Consider the following 15389-nt stretch of genomic DNA (forward strand, 5'->3'; position numbering starts at 1 on the left):
GGGGTTTGCTGTCTGCTTGGCTCCTGCCGCTCCAGCTTTTCCCGAGTCTGGAATTTGGTGCTGATGCAGGAAGATCTTTCCACCACCTCACCAGGACACGGGGCTGAGCCACTCTCCACCCTCGGAAGCACCTTGGAGGAGTTGGTGGCAGTGCCCTGTTCCCTGCTTCTCGCTACAGGAGCCCACCAGGAAGGGACAGCATTCCCTGCCCCAGTTCTTCCCAGGCAGCATCTGCCTTTGTCCCAGGGGCTGGAAAAACATCTATTGTCCCACTCTAAGGAGCTTTGCAGGCATTTGAGGAGCCTTCAGGGAGGGCCAAGACCCTGTTCCTCCCAAAGGAAGGGAGATGGAGTTGGTGCTGGTGTGGGAGCATGGGAAAGGCGAGGGGTTAAGAGGATGAGAGAGCTTGGGTGGTGCAATTCAGAGAACTTCCAGAGAAAATTACATGCCTGGGGAGCTGGAATTTAACCCTCTGGCAGGGGAGTTAAAACTGGGCTTCAGCTCTGTTGCCAGTGTGTGGCCAAGAGCTGTGTCCCCAGTGCCAGGACAATGACATGAACTGATGGGAGCAGTGAGGAACAGCTCAAACCTCCGGATACCCACGCAGCTCTGGGTGTTACCCTCCCACGGGATCAGTTTCCCCTGGAGGCTGTGCCCAGTGCCATCCTTTCCTCCACAGAGACAAAGCCGAGGCTGCTCAAGCAGATGTAAATTTATTTCACAGCCAAGACCCACGCGGGGCTCAGGAGGGACTCAGAGCTGCAGCTCTCGTGCCGGCTCAGCCTCAGTTTTACTTTTCACCCTCTTCTTTCTGTTCCTCTCCTTCCTCCTCCTCTTCCCGCTGGTGGTGGGGACCGGGGAGGGAGTGGCTGGCGCTGGCTCCCTGCCCAATCCCTCCCGTGCCGGGGCATCGCTAAGGATGGTGTTGGATGCTTCCCCCAAGGATGGCAGCAGGGCCCAGGGATCAGCGGGGACAGCAGCTTCAGGATGTCTCCGCGCCCCCTTTTCAGAAGAGCCTTTCTTTTTCAGACCTTTCCCCTTATTTTTCTTATCTTTCTTTCTCTTCCTCTCTTTCTTGACTGCCTTGGGGGCTGTCCCGGTATGATGATCCCCTGGGAGGGCTCCTCCCCATGGGGGGCTCAGGGGGACTCCCCTGGGCCTGGCTGCCCGGTCGATGAGCTCCCCCCCAAATTCATACAGCACCGGCTCCCGGGGCACCGCCACGGCCACCGTGTTGTACGTCTTGCACCTGCCAAAATTGAGGAGGCACCACAGGGTGGGTGGGACAAGCCCTGGGCAGGGGGACAGTCCCCAGGGCGGGGGGCACTCACCAGACATAGAGATACGGCTCCACACACTCCTCCCTGTAGGTGAACTCGAAACAGGGCACCTGGATGACGTTGAAGAAGGCCTGGCCCACCACCCGCGAGGCCGTGTCGTTCACCCGCCGCAGGCACTCCTTCAACCTGCCCCGGGGCAGAGCCGGGCTCAGGGGGACTGGCACCCCCCGGGGGGATATTGGGGTGCTCTAGGGCAGCTTTGGGGACGCTCACCTGTGGTCGCAGTCGCAGTGGCTGATGGTGTGCCAGCGCAGGTTGCGGTACCCGTAGCGGGCGGTGAAGGGGTGGATGACGTGCTGGCAGTGGTCATGGTCCCGGCAGCACCGGTCCGTGTCCTGGTGCTCCCCTGCAGGGAAAACGTGGGGTACAGGCAGGGCTGGGGGCCCCACATGCAGGGCTAGGGTTGAGCTAGGCTAGAACTAGGATCAGGGTTAGACTGGACAAATGCACAGTGGAATCATACTGGGATAGGGAAGGATGGATGGGTGGGGGCTCAGCTGGATCAGCACTTAGGTGGGGACAAGGCCGGCACTGGGATGGGGACTGGTCTGCACCAATACCACACTGGGGATGAGACTGGGACTAGGCTGGGGTCAGGATGGGGACCTGGACTGGAGCAGGACCATGAGAGGGTCTAGGCTGGGATCAGGATAGCAACTGGGAGTGGACCAGTACTGGGATGGGGACTGGAATGGCAGCAGGATGGACCACAGAGCAGGCTGGGGACAGAGGGTGGATCAAGAGCAGACCAGCACCAGGAAGGATTGTGATAGGGACTAGGCAGAGATGAACTGGGATTGGACTGGTGCTTGGGTGGGGACTGAACTGGGGCAGACAGGGATTGAATTAGCATGGGAACAGGGGCTGGAGTAGACCAGTACTGGGAAGGGACTGGTTTAGGATTGATGGGGACTGATGCAGCACTCGGTTGGGGATGGGATGGGATGGGTTGGGACGGGGTGGGATGGGATGGAATGGGAGAGAAGGGATTTGAGGAATGGAATGGGGAGGGATGGAAGGGAGTGGGATGAGACGGGATGAGAAGATACAGGTAGCAGCATCCCTGCCGCCCTTACCCAGCTGCTCGTAGGTATCCGCGTTGCTGCCAGCACCACACCACAGCGTCCCGGGATAGGTGAGCCCGCGGCGAGCGCGGGGCCGTCCCGGCGGGGCCGCTCCGGGGGCAGGTGGCAGCAGGAGCAGCAGGAGGAGGAGGAGGAGGAGGAGGAGGCGGCAGAGCAGCCCCGGGGCGCACATGGCACCGCGCCGCTCGCTGCCGTGGGGCCGCCTTATAGAGCGGCGCAGCCCGCCCACGCGGGGCGGCCCGGCACGGCTTGGCACGGCCCGGCACCGTGCGGAGGGTCCCGCAGAGCCGGGGTGCTGCAGCCGCTCCCGCTCCGGCAGCCCGCGGGGAAGGGGTCACCCCTCCCGGTGGGACCGGCCCCGTTGCTGTGGCAGCCGGTGGGGTGATGTGCCGGGGCCGGTAACGAGCCGGCCACAAACCCCCGCCCCGTGACGCACCGGCCCCCCCACAGCCCCCGGCCCTGGAGCGGCCCCCGACGGGAGAACGATGCTCTCTGCATCCCTGCATCCCTGCATCCCTGCATCCCATCCCATGGATGCTCTCTGCAGCTCCGTACCCCAGCCCACAGATGCTCCCTGCATCCCCGTGGATGCTTCCTCCCCGCGTCTGCACAGCCCATCCCATGAATGCCTGACTGCATCCCCATGTCCCATCCCACGGGCCTTCCCTGTGATCTTTCCTGCATCCCATCCCGCTGATGTGCCTTTGACAGGACAGCCCAAGCCCGGTGCCCAGCCGGGTTGGCAGCCCGCACCGACATTCCCAGAGCGCTGCCAGGGCTGTCCCTCTTGGCCAGCTCCTGCCCTCGGAGCCCATTGACAGTCAGGACACAGCCCTGGCTCACTGGGATGCTGTGGGAGCCAGCGCTCAGCAGGGCAGGACAGCGCCTGGACTCCCCAATGTGGGGACGTGCGTGGCCTCAAAAAATCCCTGCGCTGCCCACGACCACCCAAAGCTGCAGGACGTCGCCCTGAGCACCACCCTGGTTCGCTGACCCTTGCACCACAGGGTGCCACCCCACTGTGCCACCCACACCCACACAGTGCCCTGGCACTGTGCAAACACCTCAGCCCCGTTGCTCCCCACCACAGCACTGCCTGGCTGGGACAGCAGAGCCAGTGGGGGACATTGCTGGCTCATGGGAAGGGTTCCTGCCTGGCACCAGCCCAGTGTCCAGCTGGCCGAGGGCGCTGGCCCAGTGCCGCAGGGGCTGCCCCTGCTCAGCTGTCGCTGTCTGTGACGCTCCCGTGACGGTCCCGCTCGGCTCAGCCCCACCGCCAGCACCCAGGTACAGAGCTGAACGGGCACTCTGGGCCCTGGGGTGCCACATGTGGGTGTGGGTGGGGGCACCAGGTCGTGGGGAGCCCTGTGGAGGCTGCAGGTGGGCAAGTCTCACCCCTCTTCCACGCTCAGTGCTCGCAGCACCGGCAGTCCCTACGCATGGACCTGTGCCACGTCCCTGCCACCCCGGAGAAGGGCTGGTACCTGGCACTGATGGCCCCCAACGTCAAAGGTCCCAACTATGCCTGGCTGGACCCCTCCCGGCTCTACTGCCACCCGCAAGTACCCAGTGCCCCGGGTGGATGGCACCGTGGGGGCGTCGGGGTGGGCTGCATCTCCGCGGGGCTGCCGGGGCACCCAGCTGTGGGTGCCCATGGTGGGCTGTGGGCACCCAGCACCTCCACTCTCCCCCCAGGGCTTGCAGGACTGCGTGGCCGACCTGCTGCAGCCCTTCCAGGGAGAGGCCATCGACATGGTGGCCGGCATCGACGCCATGGGCTTCATCCTGGGTGAGCGGGCACACGGGTGAGTGCGGGGCCGCTGTCCCTTGTCCCTGGGGGTCCTGATGGTGCTGTCCCCACCCCCAGGCGCTGCGGCCGCGGCCACACTGCGGAAAGGCTTCCTGGCCATCCGCAAAGCCGGGCACCTCTGCGTGCAGACCGTGGCACAACCCTACACCGACTACTCGGGCCGGGAGAAGGTGATGGAGGCCCGCACCGATGCCATCTCTCCAGGTGAGCCTGTGGGGTGCTCCCGTTTTGGGGGGCTGCCAGCGTGGGCACCGGGGCACTCATCCACAGCCTCTGCCCCCTCCAGGTCTGCGCATCCTTCTCGTGGACCAGTGGGTTGAAACTGGGGGCACCATGAGGGCAGCCATTGAGCTGGTGGAGCGGCTGGGGGGGGTCGTGGCAGGTAGGAGGGGGGCACCAGAGCATCCCGAGGACCACCATCCCCATAGCCTGTGGTGGCCAGTGCTGAGCCCCGCTGTGTGTCCCCACAGGTGTCGCTGCCATCTGCATCGAGAACAGCGAGGGAGGGAAGTGGATCCAGGAGCGCTACAAGTGCTCCCATTGTGTCCCCCCCCGCCTGCAGCCCTGCTTTGACCAGCACCAGTTCGGCTGGGACTGATGTGGGACTGGCCTCTCGTGTGTCCCCTGAAGCCCCCTGAGGGACACAGGGGCTGGCTCTGCAGGACAGGGATGCTCCTGGGTGGAAGAAGGAACTCGTCCTCAGTGGCAGCCATCCATCCTTCCTGGCTCCATCCTCCTGTTTGCTCATGAACCTGGGGGCTGCACCCAGGGACAGGGAGACCCAGCCAGCCCCAGCCCCCTGCCCCCAGTCCCACACCTTTCTTACAAAGCATAAAAAAGGTTTTATTAAGACAAAAGGGAGCCTGAGGCCATCTCCCCCTGCGAGCAGTACCTGGGTTTGCATAGCTACAGGAGCCACACAGGTGCTCCTGCCCACCCTAGCCAGGGGTGCCCAGGCAGGCGAGGGGCCGGGGGGGCTAGGGGTGGCAGGGACGGCTCCTCGGGGCCGGCCGGGGTCGCCCCTCTTTGGTCCAGAGGTGTGAGCATGGAGGGGGCTGGAGGCTGCCCCTCACTGGCAGCACTTGGGTTTCTTGCGGGGCGTTGACAGGTACAGGTCGCTCTCGTTGCTGTTGATCCCTGAGGGAGAGAGGAAGGAGGGTTGGTGGGTGGGTGGGGGACAAAAAGGGACACCCGTGTGGGGCTGGCCAGGGCTACTCACGCACGGTGTCGCCGATCCGGCGGGTGTTGTTGCCGCGCTCCAGCTCGGCCAGCACGCTGTTCTCAAAGGTCAGGGCTGCCACTCGGAAGAAGAAATCCCGCACGTTCTCCCCTGCCCCACGGGAAGAGAGCCCCCCTGAGTGTCTCCTGACCTGGCTGGACGCCGGGATCTGCATCCCCCCACGCAGCTGGGACTCACCGGTGAGCGAGGAGACAGCCCAGTACTCCGCCTGCATCTCCTGGGCCACCTTGAGAGCGTCCTTCTCCATCAGGCTGTACTGTGCTGGTGACTGCCAACGGAGCCGAGCATGGGTGGGTGACAGGGACAGCCAGGGCACAGTTTGCCCACGGGGAAGGGGACACACTCACGCTCAGATCCTTCTTGGAGCCCACCAAGAAGAGGATCACGCTGGATGGGTCGTTTTCTTTCAGGGCATCAGCCAGCCACTGCCTGTGGGAGCCACTGTTAGCAACTGCTGGCCGAGCACTGCACTCGTGCTCACCACACCACAGCAGCCCCACAACCCCTCTCTGTCCAGCCCTTAAGGCCCCCACGCCCCTCCCTGGTCCCTCCCCTGGGTCATGTGTCACCTACCGTGTGTGCTCCAGGGACCCCACGTCGTTGACATCGAAGACAATCACGATGGCTGGGGGAGGAAGGAGGAGTGAGGCGGGGACAGGGACAGCGGGATGGGCAGCTGGGATGCAGTGGGGAGCTCACCCTGTGCTCCCCGGTAGTAGGTGGAGGCGATGCACTTGAAGCGCTCCTGGCCAGCCGTGTCCCACCTGGGGGGGGTGGGGGAGGTGAGGGGGGGTCGCAGGGGTGCGTGGGGAGGGGGCTGGCACCTACTCACAGCTGCAGGCTGAAGGGCACCCCCAGCACCTCAAACCGCTCCATCTCGAAATCCACCCCGATGGTCGCCTTGTAGTTCTTGTCAAAAGTGTCCTTGCAAAACCTGGGGGGGGGGGGGGGGGGGGGGGGCGGAGGGGGGGATCAGCATCCCCTGACCCCCCCATCCCAGCCCCTGGGGGCTCAGTGCCCCCCACCCTGGGCGTACCCAGCACCGGAGTCTGGCTGGAGCCGGGCTCAGCCCAAGGTGCTGCTGCCCTTTGGGGGAAGGGGTTCGCTTCCCCTGCTCCCCATCCCCCTCCAAGTCTCTCCGGGGGTCCCGTTACCGGTTGATCAGGCAAGTCTTCCCCACCGAGAGGTCGCCCACCACGATGATCTTGGAGATCTTGAACCTGCGGCGAGGGGGACGCGCGGCTCAGCAGGGTGGGGGGCAGAGGGGCTGGTGGGGTGGGCGGGCATCACCCCACGGCCCCTCGTGTCCGCAGCGCTCCGCATCCCAGCTCCACATCCCGGCTCCGCATCCCGCCCGCCGCAGCTCATCCCGGATCCCCGTGTCCCCCCCGTGTCCCCCCCGCGCCGCATTCCAGCGCCGTGACGCAGGGCTCGGCATCGCGCAGCGCCGGCAGCCACGCGGCGCCCACGCTGCGGACCCCCACCCGCGGCTGGCGGCACCGCGGCTCCCTCGTCACCTCCCCCCAACCCATCCCAACAGTGGGGACCCCAAACCACCCCGGACTGACCCCACAGTGCCCGTCCGCTGCTCCTGGCAGGCGCTGACCACCGTGGGGTGGAAGGCGGGGCGGGTGTGCAGGGCGGCCTCCTTCCGAAAACACTGTGAGGGGGGACAAAGAGGGACACCAGGGTGACCACGGGGCTCGGCGAGGGCACCTCCGGGCTGGTGTGTCCCCCTGCTCACCGGGGGCAGGGCGGTGATGACCCTGTCCCTGCGGACTGGAGCCAGCACGTTCATGGTCCGTGGGTGGCCGGGGGAGCGGGGACGGGATGAGGGTCACGGCGAGGTCTGGGGACAGAGAGAGCAAGGAGTGGCGATGTCCCCGTATCACAGCTGTCCCCATGAACAGCATTCTGGAACATGGCTGTCCCCGTGTCCTCAGGTGGGGCTGTCCCCTTATCCCAAGCGTCTCCCCTTTCCCGGGATATGGTTGTCCCTATGTCCTGACTCTCCTCATGTCACCAAGGATGGCTGTCCCCACATCCCTGCCACCCCGAGCCCCCTGACTGTGGCTATCCTCACACCCTGGGGCACAGCTGTCCCCACATCTCAGCTGTCCCCGTGTCCTGGCCATCCCCACATCCTCAGTGTGCCATCCCAAGGTACCACTGTCCCCCTGCCCTCAGGTGTGGCTGTCCCGCACCCCGGGATACAGCTGTCCCCGTGTCCCACCACCCCCGCATTCCCACACTGTCCCCATCTTCCATCTATCCCCGTGTCCCAACCATCCCCACGGCCATCCCAGGGTATCCGCTGTCGCCGTGCCCCGCGGTGTGTCTGTCCCCATGTCCCACCCATCCTCATCTCCGTGTCCCACCGGTCCCCGCATGTCCCCCCCGCCCCGCCCCGTCCCGCGTGTCCGCCGCGCACAGACCCCGCCGTCCCCTCGCCTCATCCTAGTCCAAATTCTCCCCGCCTCGCCCCTGTCCCCACGGCGGGGGAATGAAGCGGGGTGTCCCCGTTACCGCGAACCTCCCAGCTCCGGTAGCGGTGCTCGGTGCCTCACGCCCAGTCCCGCAGCAACCGGCGTCCTGGCCCCTCCCACGCCCCCGAACGGGGGCGTGGGAGGGGCCAGGACGCCGGTTGCTGCGGGACTGGGCCACTACGCTGCTACCACCTTGGCGGGACCCCGGTTATCCCCCGCCACCCCGGGGCTCACCCCGCTCCCGCACCGCCACGACGGCGGGGAGGGACAGTAGCGTGCCAGACTACAACTCCCATGATGCCCCATGGAGCGCCCATTGCGCGTGCGCAGCCGAGTCCGCCAACGGGCACTACCACTACCGGCATGCTTTGAAGATGTCGCGAGAGTTGGCGCGGCGGGGTAACGGGGATTCTTCCTTGCTCGCGCGAGATTTGAGGGTATAAGCCCGTGCGGCGCGGCGCGGGAGACCCCTTTCGACTTCCGCCTGGCCAAGATGGCGCCCAAGGCGAAGAAGGAGGGTGAGGGCGCGGGGCGCTGGGTCCGCGTTTGGGGCGCGGGGCGGCGTGCGGGACCGTGCGGGGTGCGTGTGTATGTGAGGAGGCCGGGCTGAGCGAAGTGGGGAATGACGCACGGTTCCAGCGCGCTGCTGGGCGCGGGCACGTGGAGGTGGTGGGACGGGCCTGCCCAGTTGTCTGAGGGAGGTGGGGGATGTTCCCATCTCGATGCCGGGACTCGTGCGTGGGGAGGGAATAAGTGATTCTTTTCCGCACGGAAACGGGAGACTTTTAACTCCTTTGGGCGTTTTGGGGCTCATCTTGGATGGATGAGCGAGTGCGGGCCGCTGGGTGAGGTCCTGCTTATTGACCGGGGGAAGCCATGCCCGGCTGGGGAGCACATCCTGACGGTGCAGATCCTGACCGTGCTGACTGAGCTCTCCTCACAGCTGTGCCTCCAAAGACAGAGGCGAAGGCAAAGGCGCTGAAGGCCAAGAAGGCCGTCCTGAAGGGGGTCCACAGCCACAAGAAGAAGAAAATCCGCACGTCACCCACTTTCCGCAGGCCCAAGACGCTGCGGCTGCGGAGGCAGCCCAAATACCCCCGCAAGAGCGCCCCACGGAGAAACAAGTGCGTGTGGGCTGTGGGGCTCTGCTCTGCTGGGGGCTTTGGGGGATGGGAGCAGCCCCATGAATGGGCTGTTAGGGGACCTGCTGGTTTGGGATGCAGGTGATGATTTTAAGCGACCAAAGCCTGAGAGTTTGTGATTATAACCTTAGGTGACTGATGCACCCCAAAGACAGCTCCTGAAATGCACAGGAGCACCTGCTAGCCCTCTGTTAAGCGTAGGACCTCTTTTGCAGGCTGGACCATTATGCCATTATCAAGTTCCCTCTGACCACAGAATCAGCGATGAAGAAGATTGAGGATAACAACACTCTGGTGTTCATCGTGGATGTCAAGGCAAACAAGCACCAGATCAAACAGGCTGTCAAGAAGCTGTACGATATCGATGTGGCCAAGGTCAACACGTTGATTAGGTGAGAAGGGGGAGGAGAACAGGTCCCTGGCGGGTGTGAGGTGCTTCATTTTAGCAGAAAATGGGAGCATGTGCGATAAAGCTCCATAGCAAAGTGCAGCTTTTGACTGAGCACATCTTGGTGGAAGTGGGAAATGTTGGCAGAGCAGAGGGTTGGCTTCCTCAGGGGGCTCTTTGCCTCCTCAAGGAGCACTTCTAACACCCAGGGAGTCTTGTGCAAATGATGTAAATTTCGATTCTACTGAGCAGTGTGATGTTTCCAAAGGAACCACTGATGCACATGGGAATTGCAGGAATGTGGAGCAGGGGGGAGGAGTTACCTCTGTTCTGATGCCTCCTGTTCTTCTCTAGGCCTGATGGAGAGAAGAAGGCTTATGTCCGACTGGCTCCAGATTATGATGCACTGGATGTGGCCAACAAGGTGAGATGTCTTTGAAAGTTGGAAGCTTTTTTGCAACTTGTCTTGTGTCTCCTGCACTGATTGTTCTTCCTGAGTGTCTTCATGAGGTGCTTGTGCTTCAAGTGTGGTGGCACTTCCGTGTCCTTGTAGCCAGACAGGATCTGAGTGTTAAGGAGCCACATTCTCAGTCAGTTCAGTCCTCGAGGTGGTTGAGGTAGGCAGGAGGCAAAGGTGGTACAAAGTGGAGTAGGGGAGTGTACAGCACGAGGATCACTCTGGAGTAAATGTACAAAGTGGATGTGTAAGGCTCTTGGGCAGTTCTGGGAGGAGGAAGCCAGTCCTTGGAGGATAGGAATCCTGGGGAGATGCAGCCATGGCAGTGATGTCTGTGGTGGAGGCTCTGCCTTTCTGCCACCATAACATCTGTTTTAACATCCTTTGCTTCTTTCCAGATTGGAATCATCTAAACTGCATCTGCCGAGGACTGTACAGACTAATAAACATTGTGACACCACTGAGGGCTCTTGTGTTTTGTGACAGCACAGCCCATGTGAAAGAGAGCGCCCAGCAGACTTTTGGGCCTTCATTTCATTACAGGGATTCCTCCTTCCCTTCCTGGCAGTGGGTGGGCACAGCTGACTGCTCCACCAGAGGATCACATGGGAGTGGTGCTGTCCTGCTCAGAGGGTGTCTGAGATCATTAAATATGTGGGTGAACATGAGGTGATACCCAAATCTCAAATATCTCTGTATTTACCCCCAGAGCTCTGGTGTCCTGCATTTTCTTGCACAGCGTAACTAGGATGTGTTTGTGATCGGTGTTTTGGGTGTCCTACATCGCTTCCATGTGGAGCAGACCACGGGTGGCCACAACAAAAACCTGCCAGTGGCTCTGATGTGACCCAAGTGACCTGTCACACCATTTCCCCTGTGTATCAGCTCTCTGCTTATGCTGCAGGTTCACTTGGAACCCTCCTGCTAATCCAGCAGCAGAGGCTTTGTGGGTTTTTCTGGCATGATCTCTGCTCCATGTGCTTGTGGCGTGTGAGTTTCCCTGTTGCTGTTCCTCACAGGGTTCACTGTCCTCAGGGCTGTTCCCAAAAGCTGCTGTTGCTGCCTCTGCAGTGTTTGGCTTTAAGTCTGTAGATGAAACCAGCTTTTAGAGTGTTAGGAGAATGTGGTGCACTGGCTGAGCAGGGAATGGGGGAATTGTGAAAAAGTCTTCAGGGGTACTTGAGCTTAAGTACATACTTAGGCTTGACTGAAAGATATGAAAGCCGTGACCAAATATTGATTGGGTAATTGAGCTCTTGGGACACAGAGTTCCTTCAGGCCTCTTGTGGAGGGTGGCAGATTCCCAGGATGGTGGTTTGCAGTGTGAAGGATGGTGGTGGATGGAAGGCAGGAGCTGCTCTCAGGACTCTGGTGGAGATTTGTGCTGGGCTGTGTGGCCCTGGCTTGACACCCCTCACTTGGGCTTGGGGACTGCTGTAAGGGATGAAAAACTACCTGGAGAGAGGAGTGCTGCTTCCCTGTGTGCTTCCCTGGCACCAACCCAGCCTCCTGCCTGGGGGTGAGCAGCAGCAGGGTCCCCTGAGCTCCAGGCCACCACTTTTACCCCAAGAAAGATGTGGGAGAAGTTGCCCCTCTTGTAGCAAAGCTGGTGTCACTGCTGGGCAAGGACTGGGTATGGAGAGCCTGGATGTGCAGCAGCCAGAGGCTGGGAGGGATTCCACATCAGCATGACTTGCAGTCAGCCCTGGCCTTAACTCAGCCCAGTGGTGCTGCCCTGGCACGTCATTTGCCTCTTGCTCCTGACTGGCAGCCTGCCTGATCCACAGCTGCACTGCTGGGGGATGCTCCTGCTGGAAGCCAGGAGAGGAACAGCAGGGAGCTGTGCTCCCTCCTTTGGGAAGCTTTGTTGTGCCTGGCCTTCCACACTGGTATAAGGACACTGGAAGTGTGGGGTGGTTTGAGCCTGTGACCTGCTGGGACAGAGCTGTGTCTGCTTCGTGTGGAGACACAAGGGGAAATAGCAGCAATAGGGGTGAGGGGGAGAACAACATTCGGGCTTAATGGTGTGGGGTGATTGCAGATGCAGTCATCTGAACTGCAGAGAGGCCACAGGGCTTAAGCTGCAGCTGGAAGACACACACGAGAGCAAGGCTGTGCTCTGCCAGGGCTGCTAAGCTTTGCTTTGAGTAAGGGGGGGATGAGGCAGCAGGTTTGGAGCTGGCATTGATCCCTGCCCACACTGTCCCAGGTATCACATCTCTGTTCAGCTGCCAGGCTCTTCCTGGGGCTGGTGTCAATGCACACCAGGGAGTCTCAGCAGGATCCTGATCCTGTGGGGTGTTTCCCAGCTCTCTAGTGGAAAGGTGATCCCCCACTACCTCCCCTTAATCACTGGCTTATTTCAACTGCAATGCCTGTCTCTGTCTGAGCTGGGCAGGTGCTGGGGTGGGTGGGACAGATCCTGCCCGGAGCAGGGGCTGGGCAGTAGTCCTTCTAAGCCCTGCTGCTGCTAGTGCTGATCTGGTGTGGTCCCAGAGCTGTCACGTCAGCAGGATTTGCCTCCCTGGTACTCCACAGAACCGGCTGGGCCAGTTCTGGCCCCACTCCCCTGGGGTCCTGAACCCCCTTTCTCCTCCCACTGCTCTGGAGGGCTGCTAGACCCATCCTGGTCCTGTGGCTGCAGGTGAGGGCCCAGCATGCTCACGGGGCTGCAGCTGCACTGTGCCAGTGAAGATCGCTCCAGGGGATGCAAGCATACAGCAATCTTCCAGGAAGAGCTCATGGCCTCACAAGGCTTTTCCATGCCAGCTCCACTTCACCTGGCTGCCGGGTGAGTCACACAGACCAGCCAGGCTCCTCTGGAGACAGGCAGGTCAGGCACTGCCACAAGGCTTGGTACCGCGCTTGCTTCCCCTCAACTGTTCCGTGCACAACCCTGGGTCTCTGGAAGAGCAGAGGAATGAGGAAGAGGAGGGGAACCCATCCATGCGAGGGACGGAGTTGTGCTGTTCAAAGCTCAGCTGGGTTGGCAGGACCCAGCAGGCTCGAGGGTCCCTAGAACAAAGCGGGCAGCAGAAATGTGCCCTCTCCCTCCCCAAGAACTGCCAGCCCTCCTCTGGGAATGGGACACATCCTTTCCCACAGCCCTGGCCCAGGGGGAGTCCCCGACCTGCTCTGCCCCACAGAAGAGCCAGCTCAGGTGTGCTGCGGCAGCAGTAAACAGACCGATTTTAATGCACGGAACACCCAACATCACCACGGGAGGGCCTCGTCCCCTCCCTCGCAACCCTCCCAGGCCATCAACTGCGAAGCGCAGCCGCCCCTGGCCCTCCAGCTGCCTGCAGGGAAGCTGGCTTGGGCTGCTTCTCCATCGGCCGTGCCTCTGGCTTTGGCAGCATCCCTGCAGCTCAGTGAAGCTGTCAGGCTGGTCCAGCAGGGAAGCGCTTTTAAGCAGCAGAGCGGGTGAAGGCAGGGCCTGGGGCCAGGGAGCGAGCCCTAAGGCACATCAGAGCAGCTTCGGAGAGCCCAAAACTTCCAGGAGCCGGAGCCTGGGTCCCTCTCGGCGCGCACGTCTCAGTCTATCAGAAACTTCTCACCGTCTACATCTCTCCCCGCAGAGCCCTTGCGCAGGGAGGGGAAAAAATCGGAGCGGAGGAGGCGGGAGAAGTACATGAGGATCATGGCGTCGAGCAGCAGGAGGTTGGCGGTGAGGAAGGCACCCTGGCCCTGCACCTCCACGTAGCGGAGGAAGTACCAGGTGAGGTAAGCCTGGGGTGCCAGGCGGAAGGCGAAGTACATCACCAGGTTGATGTACTTGTTGGCCTCGTAGAGCGCCGGGGAAGGCACGTTGCTCATCTTCAGCAGCATGCGCACCGTGAGGAAGATGTTGCTCACCTCCACCAGCAGCAGCAGCACCGCTGCCACCAAGAAGCGGCCTGTGACGATGAGTGAGACGAAGGCAGAGATGGCCTGGGACACACACACACACAACACAGAGCAGGGTCAGCTCGCCTTGCCCTGGGGAAAGCGAGTCCTTCCCCACCCCTCAGCAAGAGCAGACCGTGCTGTTCCCCCCACCCAGAGATCCCAGCCAGGCACCTGAGCTTAGAGAGAAAACCAGTCTGGAAAGCCAGATCCCCCAGGACCAGTTACACCTCCCTGCACTGGGACGAGCCTCCAGCTCTTCGCCCTCCCAGCTCGGCAGCCTGGCTGGCTCCAGGCGCTGGGAGCCGATGCTGGCAGGCGTCCTGCCCTGCCAGGCGCCCTTGCCTTGTTGATGAAGAGCCTACCTGGCAGCCAGGGCGAGGCAGAGGGAAGGGCTCCAGCTTGCCCTGCCATAGCCCATGAAACCTGGGTGGGCTGAGCCCCGAGGTGTGTGGTAGCCCCCCGTGCTGGCCATACTCACCATGGCATGGTGCACCAGATACTCCCAAGAGGAGCGGGACTGATGGTTGAAGATGATGTCAAGGGTGTCATGGATGAAGTAGCCTGTGGGATGAAGGAGAGCGTTTAGAGGGTCTGGCTTGTGCACTGTGACCCATTGTGGAAAGGAGGAGCAGCGAGGAGGAGGAAGGTGGTATGACTGCTTTCTAGGTGTCAGAAACACCTCCACCCCGTCTGGGTATGGAGAGACGGCTATTCCCTGGGGGTTGGCAGCCTGTGGGCTCCACGCTAGTGATTAAGGCAGGAGGCATGGAGCTGCCCAGCCCTTGAGCCGGGGGCTCATCCCGAGCCAGCATACCGGGCGAGGCTGAGCAGGGAGTGAGCAGAGCCCGGCGGGGTGGCTGCGGCCATTGCCCTGCTTGGCTCCTTACCTGAGGAAAAGCAGACTAGCAGGTGCCCTGAGACGCTGTAGCCGTCCTGGATGTCGGAGAGCAGCTCCGGAGAGTGCCAGAGGCTGGGGGTGAGGAGAGAAGGAGAGGGGTCAGCCTAGGCTCCGGAACGGGGAACACGAGGACCCCCTGCCCCCTCCCCAGGGTGCCCAGTTCGCAGCGTGCGCCCGCCGCGCTGCCCGGTACCTGAGGAGGGCCCATAGCCCGGCCAGCACGGAGTGTGCGAAAGAGACTAGGAGGTTCCGCCAGCGCCAGACGCGGCCGGGACGGCTTCGCACGGCGGCGGGCTGGGGCAGAGCCAGAGCCAACCGGCGTAGAGCCCCGAAGATCGCCACGCTGCCGCCCACCAGCGCCGCCGAGGCCGCCCGCCAGCCCGGGCCCATCGCGCCCAGTCCGGCGGCGCGCGGCCGCGGCGGGGGCGGGCGGGGCCCCGGGGCCGCGCCCCCTCCCCGCCGACCCCACCTCAGCGCTGGCCACGCCCCCGCGCGCGCGCTTGCGGAGCCACGCCTTCCCATTGGACACTCCCCCGCGCTGGCCACGCCTCCCCGCGCGCGCCTGCGCGGGGTTGGGCGGCCGTGAGGGGCGTGGCCGCGCCGTTCATTGATGAGCGGCGCGCTGGCCACGCCCCCCGCCCGTGTGTGAGCGCTC

General features: G+C 62.7%; 5 protein-coding genes across 8 annotated transcripts; 2 read left to right on the forward strand and 3 right to left on the reverse strand.

The window, feature by feature from the left end:
* Positions 1–753: 753 nt before the first annotated feature.
* On the reverse strand, positions 754–2597 carry PROCA1 (protein interacting with cyclin A1; the record flags this gene model as incomplete). Its single annotated transcript, XM_082294509.1, has 4 exons — positions 754–1249; positions 1332–1466; positions 1554–1686; positions 2417–2597. The coding sequence occupies 4 exons, from the start codon at positions 2595–2597 to the stop codon at positions 754–756; spliced, it is 945 nt and encodes a 314-aa protein (XP_082150635.1).
* Positions 2598–3664: 1067 nt separating this feature from the next.
* On the forward strand, positions 3665–5092 carry LOC309580621 (adenine phosphoribosyltransferase-like). Of its 3 annotated transcripts, XM_082294733.1 has the most exons (6): positions 3671–3712; positions 3838–3987; positions 4121–4214; positions 4293–4439; positions 4522–4617; positions 4706–5092. In XM_082294733.1, exons 2-6 carry the CDS (start codon positions 3865–3867, stop codon positions 4831–4833), a joined length of 588 nt encoding a protein of 195 aa, XP_082150859.1. In that variant the 5' UTR covers positions 3671–3712; positions 3838–3864; the 3' UTR covers positions 4834–5092. The 3 variants fall into 3 exon arrangements, with proteins under 3 accessions (XP_082150858.1, XP_082150860.1, XP_082150859.1); XM_082294732.1 differs by having other exon boundaries at positions 3665–3712; positions 3838–4214; XM_082294734.1 differs by lacking the exon at positions 4522–4617 and having other exon boundaries at positions 3665–3712; positions 3838–4214.
* Positions 5093–5141: 49 nt separating this feature from the next.
* On the reverse strand, positions 5142–7285 carry RAB34 (RAB34, member RAS oncogene family; the record flags this gene model as incomplete). 2 transcript variants are annotated; one of them, XM_082294730.1, is made up of 10 exons in its annotated part: positions 7220–7279; positions 7044–7135; positions 6630–6695; positions 6308–6409; positions 6175–6239; positions 6049–6100; positions 5823–5904; positions 5653–5743; positions 5459–5565; positions 5142–5372 (listed from the first exon to the last, which is right to left on the reverse strand). In XM_082294730.1, the coding sequence occupies exons 1-10, from the start codon at positions 7271–7273 to the stop codon at positions 5142–5144; spliced, it is 942 nt and encodes a 313-aa protein (XP_082150856.1). In that variant the 5' UTR covers positions 7274–7279. The 2 variants fall into 2 exon arrangements, with proteins under 2 accessions (XP_082150856.1, XP_082150857.1); XM_082294731.1 differs by having other exon boundaries at positions 5234–5372; positions 5455–5565; positions 7220–7285.
* Positions 7286–8428: 1143 nt separating this feature from the next.
* Positions 8429–10408, forward strand: RPL23A (ribosomal protein L23a). Its single transcript, XM_082294918.1, has 5 exons — positions 8429–8479; positions 8905–9085; positions 9319–9495; positions 9846–9915; positions 10347–10408. Exons 1-5 carry the CDS (start codon positions 8455–8457, stop codon positions 10359–10361), a joined length of 468 nt encoding a protein of 155 aa, XP_082151044.1. The 5' UTR covers positions 8429–8454; the 3' UTR covers positions 10362–10408.
* A 2969-nt stretch (positions 10409–13377) lies between these two features.
* On the reverse strand, positions 13378–15133 carry TLCD1 (TLC domain containing 1). The gene is made up of 4 exons (XM_082294868.1): positions 14928–15133; positions 14724–14806; positions 14315–14397; positions 13378–13878 (listed from the first exon to the last, which is right to left on the reverse strand). Exons 1-4 carry the CDS (start codon positions 15122–15124, stop codon positions 13483–13485), a joined length of 759 nt encoding a protein of 252 aa, XP_082150994.1. The 5' UTR covers positions 15125–15133; the 3' UTR covers positions 13378–13482.
* Positions 15134–15389: the final 256 nt, after the last annotated feature.

Source organism: Coloeus monedula, assembly GCF_965178545.1.
Source record: "Coloeus monedula genome assembly, chromosome: 20".
Lineage (NCBI taxonomy): Eukaryota > Metazoa > Chordata > Aves > Passeriformes > Corvidae > Coloeus > Coloeus monedula.